Source organism: Monodon monoceros, unplaced genomic scaffold (genome assembly GCF_005190385.1).
Source record: "Monodon monoceros isolate NGI ecotype Baffin Bay Population unplaced genomic scaffold, NGI_Narwhal_1 Super_Scaffold_8, whole genome shotgun sequence".
NCBI lineage: Eukaryota > Metazoa > Chordata > Mammalia > Artiodactyla > Monodontidae > Monodon > Monodon monoceros.
Genome location: NW_021703785.1, coordinates 11,568,250 through 11,591,863, shown reverse-complemented (window position 1 = coordinate 11,591,863; position 23,614 = coordinate 11,568,250). Strand labels below are relative to the sequence as shown.

The following is a 23,614-nucleotide window of genomic DNA, read 5'->3' as shown; positions in this document are numbered from 1 at the left end:
TTTATTAATTTTTTATCACAGTTCTCAGATAGATGACACTGATAGTTGATTTTAAATATACTTCTCGACCAGTCCCTCCCATGAGGAAGCTTGCACAAACCTCTTAGATAGCCTCATCCACAAGAGGGCAGACAGCAGAAGCAAGAAGAACTACAATCCTGCAGCCTGTGGAAAGACAACCACATTCACAGAAAGATAAACAAAATGAAAAGGCAGAGGACTATGTCCCAGATGAAGGAACAAGATAAAAACCCAGAAAAACAACTAAATGAGGTGCAGACAGGCAACCTTCCAGAAAAAGAACTCAGAATAATGATAGTGAAGATGATCCAGGACCTCAGAAAAAGAATAGAGGCAAAGGTCGAGAAGATGCAAGAAATGTTTAACAAAGACTTGGAGAACTAAAGGACAAACACCTAGAAGAATTAAAAAACAAACAAACAGAGATGAATAATACAATAACTGAAATGAAAAACACACTGAAAGGAATCAATAGCAGAATAACTGAGGCAGAAGAACACATAAGTGACCTGGAAGACAGAATGGTGGAATTCACTGCCATAGAACAGAATAAAGAAAAAAGAATGAAAAAAAATGAAGCCAGCCTAAGAGACCTCTGGGACAACATTAAACTCAACAACATTTGCATTATAGGGGTCCCAGAAGGAGAAAAGAAAGAGAAAGGACCCGAGAAAATATTTGAAGAGATTATAGTCAAAAACTTCCCTAACATGGGAAAGGAAATAGCCACCCAAGTCCAGGAAGTGCAGAGAGTCCCAAGCAGGATAAACCCAAGGAGAAACACACTGAGATGCACAGTAATCAAACTGACAAGAATTAAAGACAAAGAAAAATTATTAAAAGCAGCAGGGAAGAGCTTCCCTGGTGGCGCAGTGGTTGAGAGTTCGCCTGCTGATGCAGGGGACATGGGTTCGTGCCCCGGTCCGGGAGAATCCCACATGCCACGGAGTGGCTGGGCCCGTGAGCTATGGCCGCTGGGCCTGCGTGTCCAGAGCCTGTGCTCCGCAGTGGGAGAGGCCACAACAGTGAGAGGCTCGCGTACCGCAAAAAAAAAAAAAAAAAACAAAAAAAGCAGCAGGGAAAAATGACAAATAACATACAAGTGAACTCCCATAAGTTAACAGCTGATTTCTCAGCAGAAATTCTACAAGCCAGAAGGGAATGGCACAATATATTTAAAGCAATGAAAGGGAAGGACCTACAACCAAGATTACTTTACCCAGCAAGGATCTCATTCAGATTTGACAGAGAAATCAAAAGCTTTATAGACAAGCAAAAGCTAAGAGAATTCAGCACCACTAAACCAGCTTTACAACAAATGCTAAAGGAACTTCCCTAGGCAGGAAACACAAGAGAAGGAAAAGACCTACAAAAACAAACCCAAAACAATTAAGAAAATGGTAACAGGAACATGCATATTGATAATTACCTTAAATGTAAATGGATTAAATGCTCCAACCAAAAGACACAGACTGACTGAACTGATACAAAAACAAGGCCCATATATATGCTGTCTACCAAGAGACCCACTTCAGACCTAGGGACACATACAGACTGAAAGTGAGGGGATGGAAAAAGATATTCTACGCAAATGGAAATCAAAAGAAAGCTGAAGTAGCAATTCTTCTCTCAGACAAAATAGACTTTAAAATAAAGACTGTTATAAGAGACAAGGAAGGACACGACCTAATGATCGAAGGATCAATCCAAGGAGAAGATATAATAATTATATATGCACCCAACATAGGAGCACTCAATACATAAGGCAAATGCTAACAGCTATAAAAGAGGAAATCGACAGTAACACAGTAAGAGTGGGGGACTTTAACACCTCACTTACACCAATGGACAGATCATCCAGACAAAAAATTAATAAAGAATACACAAGCTTTAAATGACACAACAGACCAGATAGATTTAATTGATGTTTATAGGACATTCCATCCAAAAACAGCAGATTGCACTTTCTTCTCAAGTGTACATGGAACGTTCTCCAGGATAGATCATATCTTGGGTCACAAATCAAGCCTCAGTTAATTTCAGAAAATTAAAATCATATCAAGCACGCTTTCTGACCACAACACTATGAGATCAGAAATTACAGGGGAAAAAACATAAAAAACACAAACACTTGGAGGCTAAACAATAGGTTACTAAATAATCAAGAGATCACTGAAGAAATCAAAGAGGAAATCAAAAAATACCTAGAGACAAATGACAATGAAAACATGATGATCCAAAACCTATGGGATGTAGCAAAAGCAGCTGTAAGAGGGAAGTTCATAGCAATACAATCCTGCCTCAAGAAACAAGAAAAATCTCAAATAAACAATCTAAACTTACACCTAAGGGAACTAGAGAAAGAAGAACAAACAAAACCCAAAGCAGAAGCAAAGAAACCATAAAGACCAAAGCAGAAATAAATGAGCAAGAAATGAAGGAAGTGATAGCAGAGATCAATAAAACTAAAAGCTGGTTCTTTGAGAAGATAAATAAAATTGACAAACCATTAGCCAGACTCATCAAGAAAAAAAGGGAAAAGATTCAAATCAACAGAATTAGAAATGAAAAAGGAGAAGTAACAACTGACACTGCAGAAATACAAAGGATCATGAGAGATTACTACAAGCAACTATATGCCAATAAAATGGACAACCTGGAAGAAATGGACAAATTCTTAAAAAGGTATAACCTTCCAAGACTGAACCAGGAAGAAATAGAAAATATGAAAGACCAATCACAAGTAATGAAATTGAAACTGTGATTAAAAATCTTCAAACAAACAAGAGTCTAGGACCAGATGGCTTCACAGGTGAATTCTATCAAACATTTAGAGAGGAGCTAACACCTATCCTTTTCAAACTCTTCCAAAAAATTGTAGAGGAAGGAACACTCCCAAACTCATTCTACAAGGCCACCATCACCCTAATACCCAAACCAGACACAGATACTACAAATAAAGAAAATTACAAACCAATATCACCGATGAATATAGATGCAAAAATCCTCAACAAAATACTAGCAAACAGAATACAACAACACATTAAAAGGATCATACACCATGATCAAGTGGGATTTATCCCAGCGATGCAAGGATTCTTCAATATATGCAAATCAATCAATGTGATACACCATATTAACAAAGTGAAGAATAAAAACCATATGATCATCTCAACAGATGCAGAAAAAGCTTTTGACAAAATTCAACACCCATTTATGATAAAAACTCTCCAGAAAGTGGGCATGGAGAGAACCTACCTAAAAGGCCATATACAACAAACCCACAGCCAACATCACTCTCAATGGGGAAAAACCGAATGCATTTCCTCTAAGATCAGCAATAAGACAAGGATGGTAACTCTTGCCACTATTATTCAACATAGTTTTGGAAGTCCTAGCCATGGCAATCAGAGAAGAAAAAGAAATAAAAGGAATTCAAATTGGAAAAGAAGAAGTAAAACTGTCACTGTTTGCAGATGACATGATACTATACACAGAGAATCCTGAAGATGCCACCAGAAAACTACTAGAGCTAATCAATGAATTGGTAAAGTTGCAGGATACCAAATTAATGTACAGAAATCTCTTGCATTCCTATACACTAATAAACAAAGTTCAGAAAGGGAAATTAAGAAAACAATCCCATTCACCATTGCAACAAAAAGAATAAAATACCTAGGAATAAACCTACCTAAGGAGGTAAAAGACCTGTGCTCAGAAAACTAAAAGACACTGATGAAAGAAATCAAAGATGTCACAAACAGATGGAGAGATATACCATGCTCTTGGATTGGAAGAATCAATATTGCCCAAAGCAATATACAGATTCAATGCAATCCCTATCAAATTACCAATGGCATTTTTTTTTACAGAACTAGAACAAAAAATCTTAAAAGTTGTACGGAGACACAAAAGACCCCAAATAGCCAAAGCAATCTTGAGGGAAAAACAGAGTTGGAGGAATCAGACTCTCTGACTTCAGACTACACTACAAAGCTACAGTAATCAAGACAATATGGTACTGGCACAAAAACAGAAATATAGATCAAAGGAACAGGATAGAAAGCCCAGAGATAAACCCATGCCCCTATGGTCAACTAATCTATGACAAAGGAGGCAAGGATATACAATGGAGAAAAGACAGTCTCTTCAATAAGTGGTGCTGGGAAAACTGGAGAGCTACATGTAAAAGAATGAAATTAGAACACCCCCTAACACCATACACAAAAATAAACTGAAAATGGATTAAAGACCTAAATGTAAGACCTGACACTATAAAACTCTTAGAGGAAAACACAGGAAGAACACTCTTTGACATAAATCACAGCAAGATCTTTTCTGACCCACCTCCTAGAGTAATGAAAACAAAAAGAAAAACAAACAAATGGGACCTAATGAAACTTAAAAGCTTTTGCAAAGCAAAGGAAACTATAAATAAGATGAAAAGACAACTCTCAGAATGGGAGAAAATATTTGCAACTGAATCAATAGACAAAGGATTAATTTCCAAAATATATAAACAGCTCATGAAGCTCAATATTAAAAAAACAAACAACCCAATGCAAAAATGGGCAGAAGACCTAAGTAGACATTTCTCCAAAGAAGACATACAGATGGCCAAGAAGCACATGAAAAGCTGCTCAACATCGCTAATTATTAGAGAAATGCAAATCAAAACTACAATGAGGTATCACCTCACACCAGTTAGAATGGGCATCATCAGAAAATCTGCAAAGAACAAATGGTGGAGAGGGTGTGGAGAAAAGGGAACCCTCTTGCACTGTTGGTGGAAATGTAAATTGATACAGCCACTATGGAGAACAGTATGGAGGTTCCTTAAAAAACTAAAAATAGAATTACCATATGACCGAGCAATCCCACTACTGGGCATATACCCTGAGAAAACCATAATTCAAAAAGACACATGCACCCCAATGTTCACTGAAGCACTATTTACAATAGCCAGGTCATGGAAGCAACCTAAGTGCCTATCGACAAAGGAATGGATACAGAAGATGTGGTATACATATACAATGGAATATTAGTCAGGTATAAAAAGGAACGAAACTGGGTCATTTATAGAGACGTGGATGGACCTAGATACTGTCATACAGAGTTAATTAAGTTAGAAAGAGAAAAACAAATATCGTATATTAACACATATATGTGGAATCTAGAAAAATGGTACAGATGAACCAGTTTTCAAGGCAGAAATAGAGACACAGATGTAGAGAACAAACATGGACACCAAGGGGGCAACATTGGGGGGCAGGTGGTGGTGGTGGGATGAACTGGGAGATTGGGATTGACATGTATACACTAATATGTATAAAATAGATAACTAAAGAACCTGCTGTATAAAAAAATAAAAATAAACAAATAAATAAATATACTTCTCAGGGATGTTTCAGAAGTGTTCCTTACCTCCTTGAGCATGGCTCCCGTGGTCTAACTGCACGCTTTCCCACATGAACTCCATGAGGGCACACATCATACTACATTTAACCGTGTAACCTCTGAGGCTGTCATATAATAAGGGCTCAATGAATACTTCCTAAACACATCAGTTCTTTTTAAAAATATAATCAGGTTTACTAATCTCTCTGAAGTGATCCCATTTATTTAAAGACAAAAATGATGAAAAATCCAGTAGTTCAGTTATGAACTGAATTGTGTCCCTGTTCCCAACCTACCCCCAAAATTCGTATATTGAAGTCCTAACCCTACCTCAGAATGTAAGTGCATTTGGAGATAGGGTCTTCAAAGAGGAAATTAAGTTAAAATTAGGTCATCAAGATGAGCCTTAATCCAGCAGGATTAAGAAGAGATTAGGACACAGACACACACAGAGGGAAGACCATGCGAGGACACAGGGAGAAGAAGGCCACCCACAAGCCAAGGAGAGAGGCCTCCTGAGAAACCAACCCTACAGACACCTTGATCTCAAGACATCTAGCCTCCAGAATCACAAGGAAATAAACTTCTGTTGTTTAAGTCCCCCGGTGTATAGTGCTTGTGATGGCAGCCCCAGCAGACGACGACAGGCCTAGAGCCTGTCCTGTACAGGGCATTTTTAACAGAAAGGCAAAATAACATGATGTGTGTGTGTGCATGCCTGTTTAGCTGCATACTGCCAAGTAGACAATCTGCTAGATTTTTCCCTTGGCAGGCTGTGCTGGCAAGATTTAGATGGTGCGCTACTCTGTGGAAGGCAGGGCCCACCTCCATCTGGCATCTCCCTGTGCACTAAAATTGGATTTAAAAGAAAAAAGAAAAGAAAGGAAACCTCCTGAGCAGGCTCCAGCTCTACTAGAAGAAAAGCACAGCTTTAGGTTCTGAACCACCAGCCTTCCACCTGACAAAATCCACCAGCCTTTCCCCAGGCTTCCTCTCCATCCAGATCCCTTGTCCAGGGGACCTAGATCTTGAGCCTCCCTCCCTGGGGCTCCGCCCTCCTTCCCACGTGCATTGAGGAGGCTGCTGGGCCCCAGGACCCCTGCTCCCTGCATGAGCACCTGCTGCTCCCGGCCATAGTCACCAACACCCCGCTTCTGTACAGCTATGACACAGTAAGAATCCAGTCATACAGCAACTCCGGGACTCCGAGAGTCTCAGAAGCAATTCTGCGCCCAGCCACCTGGGTTTACTGCGTTGGAATTCCATAAATATTTATCTACACTGAGCCTCAGCCAGCCAGCGGGGGCATCAGGCCAGAGTCTGTTCATCTCATGGCAGAGACCAGTGGGAACCAGGGCACAGCACGGGTACCCAGAGGGTCACACACACCTGGGCACCATGGGGAGGATGCGTCAGGGGAGACGGAGTTGTCCCAGAGTCCACTAATTGGCCATAGAGGATGTGTGATCATACCAGACTTTCCCATCTAAGTTGCTGAGAAATCTCTACAATGTTCAAGACACTTAACAAACACTGGGTAGTTACATTTGAAATGAACGCTTAAACTGCTACTCCCTTTTCAACAGATGTGAAGATTTCTAAGCTAGTCAAAGGAAAAGACTTATTTTTCTCTGGATTTAATAACACAGAGCTCCACGAGTGTGGGCTCTGGAGCCAGACTGGCCCAAAGCCTGGCTCCCTCAATTCATTGCAGGGTGATCCTGGGTAGTTAACTCAAGCACTCTGGTCTCACCTTCTTCATCTATAAAACTATAAGACTAGTACTTCCCCCATAGGGTTGTTATATAGCCAAAATGACTTACTACTTGGAAAGCCCCTAGAACAGTACTGTGACCAGAACATAGAAAGCAATAATAAGTGTTAGCTACAAACACAATGAAAGAGAATTTCCCGTAAGAACTGCCAGGTAAGCCCTGAGAGGAAGTGACATACCTTAACTTTGGAGTTCTCTATCAAATGCTGAGCCATGGATTTGATCAAAACTTCAAAGAAAAACCATGAATACTGAAAGAAACAAAAGAATCCAGTAAGGAAAACAACAAATCAGAAGGTGAGACATTTACTCCCTTAGGCTGACAATGTCACTGATGTGAAACAAGTGTGACCTGAAAACATAGCTGAGCCTCTTGGCGAATGGCTGTCAGAGCAGAGGTGCAAGGCAGATGCACCCGCTTCCATGCGTCCAACAGTAAACAATGCTGTACACTCAGCAGACACTCAGCACGGCACAGCCAACCAGAGGTGCCAACTCATTTGCCCTGGCCTTTCCTCTCGGTTGGGTCCCACCCGTGGACACTTGCCTTTATAGTCTCTAACTCAGTGTCCTCCAACGGTGTGAATATAATGACTGTGAAACTTTGAACGCAGTAATACCTTGCGGCTCTGTTAGGAGCACAAGTACAAGCAGTGAAGTTGGTACTGAAGAACTAACTCTGTTACCCCCTTTTAGGAGGTGGTGATTGTCTCCAAAAGCACACAAAGAGGGTGAAATCGATCAGGCCATGAAGTCTGAATTTTCTTGTTTCAATACCACAGAGCCACACTGGCCCTCCTGACATACCTTAAGTAGTTTGTTGCTGGTGAGGAAATCGGCAGAAGGCTTGAGAATTGTGGTCATGGATTTGGTCAGCTCTTCATGCACCGTCTTGTATTCGGAAGCAATATACGGCTCAGCCTTATAAGCATACTTTGAAGAAAAGGGAAAGATATTTTAATGCACCGGTTCTCCAAGTTGGGCTGAAAGCTGGAGAGGCTCCAAAGGACGGAGATCTGGGACTGAGATACAACTGCATGGGTGGGAGAGGAGGTGTGGAAACGGAAGTTGGGAAGGGTGGTTGTCATGTGACAGGAAGAGGGAGCCCAGGGTGTCTTCAGGGAGCCCATCAAAACATGTGAATCACCTGACTCAGCTGGTGGGTCCTCCAGCCCAGAACTCCACCTCCCAAGGACTTTAAGCAATGTGTCGCATGACACTCAGGAACTGATTCCCTAAAGCACCCCAATTTTACTTTTTAAACTAATACATAACTATAATTCACAGAGGTGTCAAAGGTTAAATAGAATACATGTAACTTCTGAGAACAGTAAAGGCCACCATGTTCACGGAATATTGTATGTAAATGACAAACTTGCTGATGTTTATCCTAACGGCGCCTCTTACTTTCCTTCATAGTCTTCTAATTTGATGGTGGCCACAGCTAACCTTCCCATCTTTCAATTTCTATGTCATTTGGGTCACATTATTTGCAAAACCCATAAAAGGATGAAATGTAGCTGAAAGAATGAAATTAAGTAAATAAAGGAATGGCTGCCCCTCTCTGGACTTCCCCGCGTTCAGGTGCAAGCACCAGCTATAGGCATAGAAGATAAAGCAGAGGTGTTAAGTTTCATCCCAAATACATCCCCAAATGACTAGATTAAAAAAAGTAAGTCCTCAGAAGGAAAATTGGAGAGCCACAGATTTAAATGACCGGGGCAGTTTCATTTACATACCTTAACATATGACCTCAAGTGGCTCTCCAATCCTTCCTCATGGCACTGGGCAACCACATGAATAATGACCCTACACATCACAGGAATGAATAAAGCAAGGAACAGTAATGTGAAAATGGAAACATTTCATTATTATCACAGTAGTAGTAGAACAATGACGGTGCTATTGGCACCACAGGAAACGAGGAAACAAGGAATCAGATGGGGTCCCCGCATATGGGATCAAAAGAAATTTCTTAACTATAATGTCCAACATATACTCGCATCCCAGATACGTATGACTGTGCTCCAGATGCGGACAGACCGAAAGGGAAGAAGAGTATCCACCGCTCTCTGCCTCTCTCACCGTGTCACGTTGACGGCGACTTCCTCCTGGGTCGCTCGGGTGAGGACACGGAATAGCTGGTTTAGGATGGTGGGCAAGAAGGCGATCATCACGTGACCTTCCATCGCGTGCAGGCTCTACAGACGTGGAATGGCAAAGTTCGTGTTACCTTTTTAAAAGTAAACCAACCCCAAGAAGTTTCCACTTAGTTCCAAATAAGGATGGAAGAAATCCATCTTAAACAAATGGAGACAGTGGCAGGCAGACTAATGGGCAAAGATGTCCACGTCCTAAACCCCAGAACCTGTGAATGTGTTACATGGCAAAGGGGAATTAAGGCTGCTAATCAGATTAGCTGGCCTTGAGACAGGGGACTCTGCTGGATTATCCAGGTGGGCCTGAAGTAATCACAAGCATCCTTAAAAGCGGAAGAGGGAGGCAGGAGAGTGGGGGGAAGAATGCTCAGAGATGCAACATTGTTGGCTTTGAGATGGAGGAAGGGGCCACAAGCCAAGGAATGAGTGCAGCCTTTAGGAGCTAGAAAAGGACAGGAAATAGATTCACCCCTAGAGTTCCAGAAAGGAACTCAGCCCTGTTAATAACACCCTGGTTTTAGCCCAGTGAGACCCGTGTCAGATCTCTGACCTACAGGAAGTGTAAGAAAACAAATTTGTGTTGTTTTAAGCCACCATTTTGTTGTAATTTGTTACAGCAGCAATAGAGAATGAATAAAAGGCTCTTATTCAAGTCACATGGCTCTTATGATATAGCTGAAAGGGGACCTGGAGCAGTGATTTCAGAATCCCCATTCCATTTTCCTTGCTTAAATCAAACGAATTCCACTTCTCACATTTCTTCTATTTTGTCCCCATGCTTAGATTGCCCTTTTTCGAAATGCTCCCCTAGAATCACGTTCTGGGTGAAACTCCCCTAGACCAACCCTCCTGCTCTCCCTGTTCCATGACTCCAGGAGCCCCCCAACCTGCCCAAAGCTGGAGTTGGTTATGTGCATCATTTCTGGGTTTTTTGCCCACCTAGCATGCATTCACCAAGTTTATGTTGTCCCCTACAATGAATAAGAAGTTACTTAACAGTGGGACTAAAGTCACTGCTTTTTATGTGCCTGTGACTGTGCTCTGCACCCAGTGAGCACTCACAGGGAGGGCCTCTAAGTGGGTGGTTTTCTACGCGGAATAATGTGTTTTAGGTCCAGCCTGAGAAAAGGATATGTGGGGCTGGAATGAAGATCACAGTGGTATTATTTCCGAGTCCACTTCTTCCCACTATCTAAAACCATATAGATGCCATCAGTGTGAGCGCATCTAGCTAAGAGCAGCCTTACTCACCACCAAATAAAAAAACCCAACCTACTGTACACTCATTAAAAAGGGGTTACTAAGAAAGCTATGTGATACCTTCAGGTATTTTACAAGTTCGCTCCCTAAGGCTTGGGCTCCGGATTCGGTTTTCTGACAGTACTGGAAAAAATTATGGAAGTGCTGATCCTGGGGAGATAAAAGAAGACAAGAAAATGAAAGCTTATTAGCATATCTGCTGTGGAAACAGAAGTATTTGCTTCTTGCAGCATGTATGTTTTATTTAGACTACAAAATATCATATAAAAATGAAAGCATCAAAGAGATAAAAATAAATTTAAAAAAAGATTTCAAAGATCCTCCAACAAAAGAGGAAAACTGTTGAGAAATGTTACTTGTACTATTCATTTATATCATTACATGAGAGCACCTTATATGCACTTTCCTTCTTCAAAAAAGGACTTATAGAGTGAAAATATATCTATGTAATATATCAATTAGGATTTTATTTTGCCAAAAAATCACGCAAAGCCATTCACAAAGCAATCACTGCTAATTTTAATGGAACAGCGCTTACCTGAGTATACACTGTGGAAACCAGATGAGTTGAAACTTTCAGCAGTGGCTTGCTTCCATCTACCCATTTAATTTCTGGACCATAATGCTGAAAAAATATGGAGGGAAGAAACATCCCAACAGATTAGTGACATTAGCTTCAAACATCATCTTCAGTGAAGATACTGATGAGGTGCTGAAGGCCACACAGCCTCAGTAACTTGATATTTAGGCCTGGCTCACAGCAGGAATGTAACCAGTACTAGTTTCTGCCTACTTCCTGATATTCTAAGCTACCTTTTCTGTGTACTTGCAGCTGTATGAATTACTGTCCATTTGAGAGGGAAAGACTCCCAATACTACCAATGACTTAACCAAACTTGAGTTCAGGGTTCCGAAAGTCATGGCATAAGGTACCAGATAAAGTAAATAGGATAGTAAGTATTCCTGGCACAGGCAAAGGGTCCATCATCTGTTTGTGTTTAGTTTTATTTCTGAAACCTCTGTTTTTCTCATGTTCAGACTAGGAATAATAACTGAATGTTATATGATTTACCCTTATTTTGGAATATTTTAGCTATTTGTTCATAACATGGGCCCAAATCTGGCACTATTTAAATGCAGAGAGATATTAAAAGCCATTCACAATGAAACAGAACAGATCTTAACTAAGCATGTTATAAAACTGAAGTCTATAACATTTAAGATGGCTAAAAAGAATATAAAACCAGCAAACCAATTGGAGGAATCTGAGAAAATTCAAGCTCTAATGAATCAGAAATGTATCAGAGTGGACTACCATGTGGGTGAGAGATTTGCTTACTGGACTTACAATAAGTTGGAAGACAATTCCTAACCATTTGCATGACTCTAAGAACCTATCTTTATTTGAGCACGGCTAGTTTTCAGAGACAAACTTCCATCTCATACAGTACCTCCAAGTTTCCATTTCCCTGCTGAAGTACTGCTAGTTCAGGGCTTATAAAATGCCCAAACTGTAATTCCAGATTGTGATACCTGTTAACAGCACTGCCTTCAAGTGGCCTAAGTTTACTTGAAAATGAATAACTAAAACCAAAATGAGGGACTGGCGAAAATACTGCATGCTTTTGTGTGTTACTGTTGTTTTAGCTGATCTTTAATGCTTTCTGAAGGAACTGCGATCAACCAATCTTAAAGTACTGTACCCTGCCCATCCCAAGCTCCTGGTAGCCAAGGTAGCCGGATGGGAGATTGGCTGAGACAGGGATGTGCTGCTCGCTAGTCACCACCCTTCCATCTTTCAGGAGAGGAAGCCAGGAATATCCAACTGTTGAAATAAAGAACAAAAAAAATCACCGTAAGTGTAGGAAAATGTATGAAGACAGCCATGTTACTAAATTGCCTGATCTTTAAGAACTGTTAATACCAATCAGTAAGAAACTGAAAAGACCCTGAATATAGTCTCTGCAGAACAGCGTCTATAATGTACGCTGGCCTCTTTGGGATTAGAATTCTAAAATTATCTCCTATAAAACGGACGTATGTGAGCCAGGCATGCTACCCTTACAAACGTCATCTAAAAACACCTTCACAAAAGGATGCAAATTCAGAATCAAGACAAAATTTAAGAACCTGATGTGTAAGTTGTGAACAATCAAAGGAATGATGAAATTCAAACCTTGTGTTTCAACAACATCCTTCTTCTTTGTGCTTCCTTTGCTTGAATTATCACAGCTGACATGGAAGAATGTGAACAGCAAGTGGTGCTTTTCATGTAGCTGGGTGGGCAATTCTATTTTAATCTGCAAGGAAGACAAAATAACAATCTTTTTTATATTCTAAAACAATAACGTGTCACCCAGGTACAAACGTGTATTTGCTCTCCAAACTGATTTAACGTTTGCAGTTAAAGAGAGCTGAGGCTGTAAAGTTGTGCTAAGGAAGACATGGATCCTTAATACACTGTACTGGTCTAAATGTTTGTGTCCCCCACAAATGCTTATGTTGAAATCCTAGCTCCAAAGGTGATGGTATTAGTAGGTGGGCCCTTTGGGGTGATTAGGGCATGAGGATGGAGCCCTCATAAATGGCATTAGTGCTGCTGTAAGAGATCCTATACAGCTCCCAGGCCCTTCCTGCCATGGGAGGACACAACTGAGAAGTCTGTGACCTGAGAGGTGGCCCTCACCCAACCATACTGGCACCCTGATCCTAGACTTCCAGCCTCCAGAACCGTGAGCAATTAATATCTGCTGTTTACAAGCCACCCAGTTGGTGGTATTTTGTTACAGCAGCCTGAATGGACTAAAAACATTCACTGACCAAAAAACAGGAGAGTTGGTATTTCAACTCTAGAAAGAACTGGAAAACTCATGACAGAAACCACTTCGTTAACTTAACACAACCAAGGCATAATGAAAAACCAGGTTTAAACATTTAAAAGTAGGATTCACATAGTAGTTTTAAGAACTGCATTGTAATTCTACATAAGGAAACCCAAAAATAAGAAAGGAAGATTCTCAGGTCCAACAAGTATTTAACTATACTTAAGTATGCATTTGAACGGAAATATTAATGGTGGTAGGGATACGGGAGGAAGTTTGAGTTTTTCTTTTCTATATTATCTGCATTTTCCAAGTTCTTATTTTATATAATAAATGTTACTTTTATAATTAGAAAAATTGTGTCAAATAAATATTTCAACATTTAGTTCTATTACTGTAATTTCAGTATGCAGCTTCTCTTGAATTCTGGTTTACTAGGCAAAGAAAGTGGAGTTTTCCTTAAAACTGGTTAAACTGGGTTTTCTCTTGAAAACCTCACTTACCTCATCATAAAATTCTGGGTTTTGGTGATGGTGTAGAACTGCAGCAAAGGCGCTTCTTGTGAATACTGGCCCACCAGGTCTGCCATAAATGCACTAAAGTAAGAATTAGCAAAGGGAGACACCAGTCTTCAATTAATAGAGTAAGAAATTAAACACAGATGTGTTGTAAAGAAAGCAGCATTCCTACAGCATAAACTAAGCCACCTTTGATGGATTTCTCCTGCTTACAAGACTCCAGACCCACAAGCCCTCTTACTCCTAGATCCTACCCGCCCCTGGCTTATCTCCCAGCCCTCCCCTCCACTCCCTCCCCCACCCCTCCCCCACCCCTCCATGCCCTGGACAATGCCTGCTCACTGCTCACTTTCACCTCCATGCCTTTGCTGACACAAACCCTCAGTCTGAACGACCTTCCCTCCCATGTACAGCAAGCAAACTCTCATGCATCCTTCAAGAAATGATTCATTCCTTCCTGTGTCCCCTCGACAATTTTTTATACTAATTACTCAGTTTTATCCAAAAAACCATTTCTGTACCTTCTGTGTGCCAGGAGCTTTTCCTCCATGACCGCCTTTCCCACTAAACTGTGAATTTCTTGAGGGCAAAAACTATATTATATTCTTTGCATCTTTATCTCCTTCCCTTTTTGGAAAGTCATTTCCACACAGTTACAGTAAAGAATTTGGGCTCTGGAGCCAGAATGCCTGGGTTTGAACACCGGTTCCACTAATGTATGGCCCTGAGCAATTCACTTAAATTCTGTGCATTAGTTCCCTCATCTAAAAAAAATTCAGATAATAATAGTTCCTAACTCAAAAGACTGTTATGAGCATTAAAGGAGTCTAATTACCTATAGGGCTCTACGAGCACAGCCTGGAATATAACAAGCACTCAATAAACATCACCAATAATCTACTATTATTATTACATACTAGAATAAACATTTTCAAGTTAGGTGCATGATATGTTTACTGAATTGAACACGTATAAGAAAACCCCCTCCCTAAAGAGTATAACAAAACAGACATTATCAATTAAGAGCAAGAACTCAATTATTCCAAATTCTGTAAGGTTCAGCATATGTGGTTATATTCTGTGATGTCACATATTTTGTGTTTGTATCAATTAAAATGTGCTAAATCCCTTTAGTTGTACAATATCATGCAACTGCATTTTTTAAATGGAAAATTACAAGCACATAAAATACAAACCTTCAGAGGCTGAGAGTCTTCCTCATCTGAATCTTTGAATTCAATGCAAATAGCAATATTTCTGGCCTGCAGCGATAGTTAAATAATAAAAAAATAAAAAGCCAAAGTATGTAAATATCTATAAAAGAACACGAGAAGCCAAAACCTAAGAGAGCTGGGTATCAAAAATAAAACCTCAATCTTTGCACTCACCTTGGCAAAAGACTTTTGACTGTCATATTTCAAGGACTTAGGATAAACATAAAGGTGGTGGTTGTAGATGGTGTATGGCTGAGTGTGTTTTGGTATGCAGGGCACAAATTCCTCTACCTCAAACGTGATTGGCATTTTAGTACAGGTTTCAAATTGCTTCGTAGGAATGTATGATGAATTGACATAATCTAAAAAAATTAAAAACAAACAAATTGAAGTAAAAACCAAACAAAAACTTGTCTGTTTATTACATAGAACTTACACTTACTAGGAAAGTCTGAGGAAACACTATCAATTGTAATGTCTAGATTGCCCAAAATCACGGGGAGTTTAGCCATCTTCTCAGGTCTACAAACGAAAGAAGAGAAAAATCAAACAGGTTAGGTTAGCTCTGAATTCTAGAGCAGCACTTCCTAGAGAAATATAATGCAAGCCATAAAAGTAATTTTAAACTTTCTAATAGCTACATTTTAAAAAAGTAAAAGGAAACAGGTAAAAATTAGTTTTAAAAATATTTTATTTAACCCAACATTTAAAAAATATTATCTCAATATGTAATGAGTATAAAAAGTGCGTTCTAATTCTTCGAAACCAGGTGTGTATTTTACACTTGCAGCTCATCTCAGTAGGACCTGCTGCATTTCAAGTGCTCGATAGTCACACATGGCTAGTGGCTACTGTGCTGGACACCACAAGTCCAGATAAGAATATTAGCAAAATGTTATAGCAGAAGTTTTCCTGAACCATTCCATCCTCAGCATACATTCTTGGCTCATGTAGATTCATGAAAATTCAGAAGCCATCTTAGGCTCCAATGTCTAGTGAAATGCCAGATACAAAGAAGGTACTCAGTGAAATGCCTGGTTTTTTGTATTTGGTCTGACTCCATCCAATACAGGAATGTCCTCTGTGACGTTCCTGACCTGCCTCAGCCCTTCCTAGTGAAATGGAAATCTTCAACATAGCCGTTTCGATACCCAGACTGCTCTTCATCACAACATGGTAAAATTCACTTCTCTGAAGCTTCCACTCATCAAGGAGCCTAGTTATGTTTCTCTGTGTAACACTTTTAACCATCTATAACAGCTATCACACCTTCCTGAAGTCCTGGATTCTCAGCCCTTTTGCATCTCCCTCCAATGTCATTTCTCTCACATAAGAACATCCCCTTTACATCATGGCTCCCAGAGCTGCATAGATAAGGCCCAGTGTGGTCTGCCCAGGTGGGGTAGAGCAGCTGTCTGGTTTTGAACAATATACCCTTCTACTGATGCAGCCAAAATTCTATTACTTTTAAACAGTCACGCCACCCTAGTGACGCACATTAAATTTACAAGCACCTAAACTCCCTAATTTTTTTTCATATGCTTCACTATCGTGCTATATGTTTCCATCCTGTATTTATACAATTATGTTTTTAGAAGTCAGAACAGGATTTGATTTTTGTCTCGGTGAAATTTTATCTTTTTATGATCGAGTCGTTCCAGTTGATCAAAACCCTCCTAAATCCAGATTCTAACATCTAATGCATTAGATATGCCTAACAGCTTTATGTCATGGAGACATTCATCAGCACTTTACATTCTCATAAGAGTCATTGATGAAGATAACGCACAGAATATTGCAAGAAGCAGCTCCTTCTCAAACCTCTAGAGGCCCATCGCCAGACTGATACTAGCCACTCATCATCCCTCCTGGCTTCTGGTCACTCCAGCATTGAACAACTGTCCACTCTCTCACATGCGCTACACTTCTCTGACCCGTTGGTCATCTTAGAATATACACTTTGCATTCCTCTGCTGGACCAGCGTGGCAACCCAATTAAAAACAGAGAAGCAGAAACTTGGCTAGGATAACTTGTTCTACGTGACGTGACTTGTTCCTAGAACACAGAACACTGCTTCCTGGTTCTTCATCGGCCACCTGTTTAATAATGTCTTTGAGAACACTGGCAAGAAACAGCACAGCTCAGTGGCCAACAGATTCAGCATTTGGTTTTGTTCCCAGTTTTGAAAAGTTCCTAACTCCTGTTTTTAAGATTCCTCAGACATTATTGTTGTCTTAAGCAATCTCACATGTAACTTAAAATATATCTTGTGGTATTGTGGATCTGAACCAGGAGGTCCCTAACAGTTCCAAATTCTTGCTTTCATGTGACTACAGCCTACATTGAGCATAGTCGTCTTTGCCCATTACCACCTCCAACTTACACAATCACTTTCTCTCAGGGTTCCTCTCATTTCCACTTGTCTTTTGTTTACATCTGAGTTTAAATGAACAATTCCTTGAACTCCTGAGAGAGATAACTGTCAGGAAGGCAAGTCAACAGACATTCATCATTCTGCTTTCAGTTAAAAAGATTGCTGGCCAAAAGATGTCCAGGTACCGTCCAGCACTACCCCGATACTTTGTCCCTGTGCCACTGTGTGATTTGTTCACAAACACAATACCCTTTTCTTCTAGCAGGAAGAGTGTGCCTTCGACAATCATTCCCTGGGAGCTGTCAATGGCTTCCCAAGCACTGTTAACTACCACAATGATACTCCACCAGAGCCTCCCTCACCTTTACCCAAAGCTCTTGGGGCATCATCCCTCAGACCAGGGGGCTTCTATGCAGGTATAAATTTTCTTGACGTATACTGCCTTGCTCCACCTCGTTATTTGAGCAACTTAACTCTGCAACATACCATAAAACTCTGTGTTGACAAAATCTTAGAGACACCTACAGAGTTGTATCTGCTTCCTTGAGTCAGAAATATTATGTTTAATGTAAATGATACTTTTAAATGTACAATAAGTACTCGAGAGTACTGTATTTCACCCCTTCCTAGTTATTTCTACCTGTGGATAAATATATACCTTCTTCAAGATTTTTTTTTGGATTATCACTATGACATCATGCCCATATAAGTTTGAGAGATTTGGATCTCTAAGCAACAAATTTTAATTAAATTATCTTCATTCACTGGAACTCTTTCTACGATGTGTTACCTACTTCTGTGTCTAACTATACTTACTACTTATTCTGTTTCCTCCCTCTACTGAGAGCTTTATACTTACTTCTTTTTCTGTTTCCTCCCTCTACTGAGAGCTTTTACTTCTAGTTGCTACTCTGTAGTGGCATTATTTCCATTCATTTCCAAGCAAGCACCGATCTGAGCTTAGTTCCATATCAGGTAGCACAGGGACTCTGTGGAAGCTGTTTCTACCAACCCAGTTTTTTAAAACATAATCTTAAACCTATTTCAAAACTTTATGATTTTTATTGAACTTGGCTTATTAGAGATCAAAACGTCACACACATCAAAAATTCTACTGCCTTTTATATGTGCATTTCCAAAGTGACGGGGGGGGGGGATTGTGTGCGCAAACATGTATTGCACAAAGAGAATTCTCTCATATCTGAAATTAGTTTGGATTTTTTTTTAATGCTAAAAATTAGTACCTACATTCTATGTAAAACTTGTAAAAGAATGCTTGAGCACGAAAACCCATCTTAAAACTTCACTGATTAAATAAATGTGTAATGGAGATGCATGTACGGAGCCTGGCATTTGGAAACGGCTTCTGTCTACATGTGAACTTAGGAGTGAGGCTCAAACTCCCTCTCTTGGGAAAAGGAAAGGTTTTCTTTTCCCACTGCCCATACATTCCTGCTGGTTCAACCACTCCCCCAGAGGAAAGGGCAATGGTATCACAAACTAGCAGTCGTCCCATGCCAAGAGGGTTGGTGTCCTTACCTTTGTGTTTCTGGAGCTTGGCCCTCCCTTCCCTACTTCCTATATTGACCCATTAAAGTGATCAATTGCTAATACAGACATGCTTGGGTGTGTTGTTGGTGTGAGTCTACTCTTCTAACCGCATTTTGTAAAAGGAAATATTCCCTAAAAGCTCTTCTGTCCCGTAAATATATATATATGATTGAAAGAAATTTGAGATATTTTTGTTTAAACAAAACCACTGAATTTATGTCTATGATAAATTTCAATAAGCATCTATCAAGTGTTTACGCTGTGCTACAATGTGCACTACACTAGGCACCGTGGACAGAAGACAAACAGGATCTGATGCCCATCCTCAAGAAGCCAAAAATCCAGCAGATACTGTCAACTATTTAAGATATATGATGGCAACTACTTCCATAGCGTGTATACAAACGTCTACTGAAAAGTGGAAGGTCTAGATGTATTGAGAAGGAACAGGGGATGAGACCAGTGCTCACGGTGACAGGCATTCTCACTTATTCCCCCCACAGTTCTAGGAGGCAGGGCTATTATTATCCCCCCTTAAAAAGAAGAGGACGCGGGCTTCCCTGGTGGCGCAGTGGTTGACAGTCCGCCTGCCGATGCCGGGCACACGGGTTCGTGCCCTGGTCCGGGAAGATCCCACATGTCGCGGAGCGGCTAGGCCCGTGAGCCACGGCCGCTGAGCCTGCGCATCCGGAGCCTGTGCTCCGCAACGGGAGAGGCCACAACAGTGAGAGGCACGCGTACCGCAAAAAAAAGAAGAGGACAGTCAAGCACAGAGGCCAAGTGACCTGCCTGAGATCTCCCATCACGGAAGTGACTTACGGATTAGGCTGCGAACAATAATAATGTCAAACTTGGGTACACAGAATAGAGAGGTACAAATAAACACAAATATGTAAGCCTCATGCAGAAACCCTTATAGTATTATTACCTAAACTACTTAATATGGTAGCATTAAAAAAAGGTCTGCATTTTAAAGAAAATGTTCTATTTTTATACTTTGCCTTCGCAGAAATAAGACAAGACACAGCCATCAGCAAATCAAACAAACATAAAAAACCATATCCCTCTTCTTGGATAGATACTTCCTGGAGCACATATGTTAGCAATACTATCTATCTGACAGAATTATTTTCTTACTAAATCGTGGAATGTCTCCTCTGATAATTACTACAAGGGAGAGGGGCAAAGTGGCTGATGAGCTTTGCCAGCTGTTTTCTAGACACTAGGGCAGCTTCAGAATATTTTTCTCATCCATTGTTAAATGACATTTTGAGACAATCATGGGAGCAGAAACCATAGCTTTGGATCCAAGCTGGTGCCCAAGCCACTGATATGAGATTATTCTTTGTTAAAAAAAAAAGAAAAGAAAACAAAGAGGAAAGAAAAAGAGCAACACTAAGGTTTTTTAAAAAATGAAAAAAGGGATCCTCCACTCCCCTAACTCAACTGTGAAAAAGAAACACTGGCACTTCTTTGGATGCTTACTGAAAAAGGACAGCAGCTTTCCTCATGCCACTGCATTTTCTGCTGCTGACAGCATTGGGTCTCTATTTTCGGGTTTCTGAGTCTCTCGCTGGCCATCTGGACCACACTCTTCCCAGCAAACCCTTCCTACTGAAGGCCTGTTGTGCAGGGAGAACCCACCCTGTGCTCGGGACCAGTGGAGGCTTTGCTCTTTGCTGCCTGGTCACAGGCTCTCTGCTCGGATCATGTTTTGATTGATGAATCTGTGAAGTTCCACCCTCCAGGTTCCACCCAGGAAGCCAGACCTTCAGCTGGGGCCACCCCCAAAGAGCAGCCACTGTGGCGGGAGCTTCAAGCTAACCAGCCTAGGGAGTGACTTCTGAGACAGGGCTCCCAACCCCCATCACACATAAAAAACTTCACTATCTGTTTTGTTGGAATATATGGGTAAATGTTAGTTAAAAAAAAAAAAAAAGTTCATCTAAAATCATAGAAAGCTACAAAGTGGAAAGTGAAAAATCACCCATAAACCCATCCCTCAGAGATAACCATGACTACCATCTGGTGTATAACCCAAATGACTATTTTTATGTCCTTCTATCTTTCCATCTAGCTAGCTGTTCGCCTATCCATTTCTTCATTTATATACAAAAAAGAAATATATGAAATATTTTCTTTACAAAAATGATGTCACATAGATACACTTTCTCCTCCTTACCAATACAGTGAGCTCACCTTCCTAAGTGAGTACACAGAGACCTACATCATGATTGTTGAGAATCGCATGGCAGGCTAGTGAGAGAAAACTGTAATCTATTTAACTAAAGGTGACTAGAGTTTTTTTAAAAAAAATCAACTTTTTTTATTCTATAAGCAAGGCTGAAAATTTCCTGAAAATCAAATAAAAACTTAACAGTACTCTATGACAACACAGTATGTATAACAATACACTACCCATTACCAGTAAGTAAAGGTTTTTGAAAGATGTTAATTATGACTCTATTTAGAATTCTGAAAAAACACAAGAGAGAGAAGAAAAAGGTGAAAATGAAGTTAAAGAAAGCTAGACAGCCATTCTGAATTCTAGGTAAACTTATATAGTTACTTTGAAATGCATTTTTTTCAAGTAAAAAAATCAGACTGAAAGGCACCTAAGGTATAGAATAGTTACTGGCTGGCTCTTGGCTCTTCTTCTCATTTCATTATCTTTTAATACCCTCAGCTCTGTCTCCTTCCCAGAATTTTCCCAGAGACATTGTAAAACCCACGTCCCTAGCAACGGAAATCTGCGTCATGGGTTCAGCAGTGAACTTCTTACAGTGGAGCACCAGAACAGCCCAGTGGTTAAGGGCCCAGATCCTCAGCCCCCTGACTGCCACCAGCTGTACAGTGCTGGACACCTCACTCAGCCTCTCTCTGCCCTATTGCCATGGGTTGAATTGTGTTCCCTGAAAAGATGGTGAAGTCCTAGCCCCCAGTACCTATGAATGTGACCTTATTTAGAAACAGGATCTTCACAGATGTAATCAAGTTAAGATGAAGTCATTAGGGTTGGCCCTAATCCAATATGATGTGTTCCTATAAGAAGAAGGAAATTTATAGACAGAGACACACAGGAAGACAGCCGTGTGAAGACGGGAGGCAGAGATTGAAGTTATGCTGCCAAAAGCCCAAGAATGCCTGGGGCTCCCAGATGATGAAAGACACAAGGACAGATCCTCCCCTAGAGATCTCAGAGGGTGCGTGGCCCTGCCAACACCATGACTTCAGGCTTCTAGCCTCTAGAATTCTGTTCTTTTAAGCCACCCAATATGTGGTGCATTGTTAGAGCAGCTCTAGGAAACAAATATCCTCACTAATATAGGTAAAGCACTTAGAACAATGCCTGTGAACTGTTAAGTACTATATGAGTTATTGTCCTTGCCCCCATCACCCATTCAGTTAATGGTACCATGAATCACTCCATCGTGCAAGTCAGAAAACTGGGAGTTATTTACCTGAGACTACCACCCATTTCTCTCTCCTTCCACCCTAACACCCAATCAGGAAGCCAAGACCCAGTAACTGCACCTGTCTAACGTGACGTGAACTAGTCCTATTTCCTACTCTTCCTATGTCCACTTGCGATGGCTTTGCTGAGTCCTTGCCCACCTCTTGCCAAAGGTTCCTCAATTGTCTCTTTCCTCCCTGGGCTCATCTCTACCCAACAAACCCTTCACAGCACCACCAATAACATTCTTTATACAATTCAAATTAACCAGGTAACTCTTATGACTTTAAACCCCTTCTTCCGGCTCAAGGACTTGAGGAAAAGTTCCACGCTCATCCAACACGCCCTGGTGTATGAGCTGAGCAACTGAAAAGACTGCTCCTGCTTTCTCCCTTTCCACTGAACAACTTCTGTTTTTCAGGTGTGGAAATAAGTAAGGCCTTGAGACTCACTTCCGAAAGTCTGCAAGTAACTTGAGCATGTCTTCATTGGATAGCTTATTGCTGTCTTGCTTGTAGAGAGCAGAAAATCTGGCATTTTTGTCAAGGTTTCCAGATGCATCCTTAAACAACGTCCTGAAATAGCAAAACAACATGTCTAAGCTGTTTGCAAATGACCAAAATAAATCCATAACTTGACTCCGGTTTCTACGTGAAGACTAATTATTATTCCACTGGCTATAGCCCGCAGAAATCTCATTATCTAAAGACATGGAATATATTTATGAGGATGAACACAACTAACTCAATTTACATAGAAAACATTTCCAGCAAATGGCTTGTGCTTAGGAAATAACATACACAGCCAAATGCTTAAGAAATAGAGACCACAAATAAAGAGGATCTGCAGGCCTCACTGGGCTGCCACCCACTCCCAGCTGGAGGCATGTGGCTGGAACCTGGAATCCCAGCTCTGCAACAAACACTCCTGTCCATCCTGCCAGTGCCAACATTGCTACCCTCCAGCTAGCATCTCTCCTCTCTGTGTCTCTAATAAATGATTTTTCAGATATGGAGCTTACTTATTTTTCAGTTTTACATATTTAAATCCTCTTTGTCTCTGGACAAAA

General features: G+C 40.6%; 1 protein-coding gene across 20 annotated transcripts in view; it reads right to left on the bottom strand.

The window, feature by feature from the left end:
* Positions 1 to 23,614, bottom strand: part of DOCK9 (dedicator of cytokinesis 9) — a 351,807-nt gene that overhangs the window by 80,076 nt on the left and 248,117 nt on the right. For all 20 annotated transcript variants that reach the window (XR_003791732.1, XR_003791733.1, XR_003791734.1 and 17 more), the window contains 13 exons: positions 22,998 to 23,120; positions 15,608 to 15,687; positions 15,340 to 15,527; positions 15,148 to 15,213; positions 13,937 to 14,029; positions 12,788 to 12,911; positions 12,315 to 12,436; positions 11,150 to 11,236; positions 10,672 to 10,761; positions 9,278 to 9,393; positions 8,932 to 9,001; positions 8,000 to 8,125; positions 7,372 to 7,443 (listed from right to left, as the gene is read on the bottom strand). Coding sequence is in view for 16 of the 20 variants with exons in the window: in XM_029210207.1 (XP_029066040.1) it covers positions 7,372 to 7,443; positions 8,000 to 8,125; positions 8,932 to 9,001; positions 9,278 to 9,393; positions 10,672 to 10,761; positions 11,150 to 11,236; positions 12,315 to 12,436; positions 12,788 to 12,911; positions 13,937 to 14,029; positions 15,148 to 15,213; positions 15,340 to 15,527; positions 15,608 to 15,687; positions 22,998 to 23,120 (1,357 nt within the window). In the remaining 4 variants the exon portion in view is untranslated. The remainder of the gene's footprint in view (positions 1 to 7,371; positions 7,444 to 7,999; positions 8,126 to 8,931; positions 9,002 to 9,277; positions 9,394 to 10,671; positions 10,762 to 11,149; positions 11,237 to 12,314; positions 12,437 to 12,787; positions 12,912 to 13,936; positions 14,030 to 15,147; positions 15,214 to 15,339; positions 15,528 to 15,607; positions 15,688 to 22,997; positions 23,121 to 23,614) is intronic.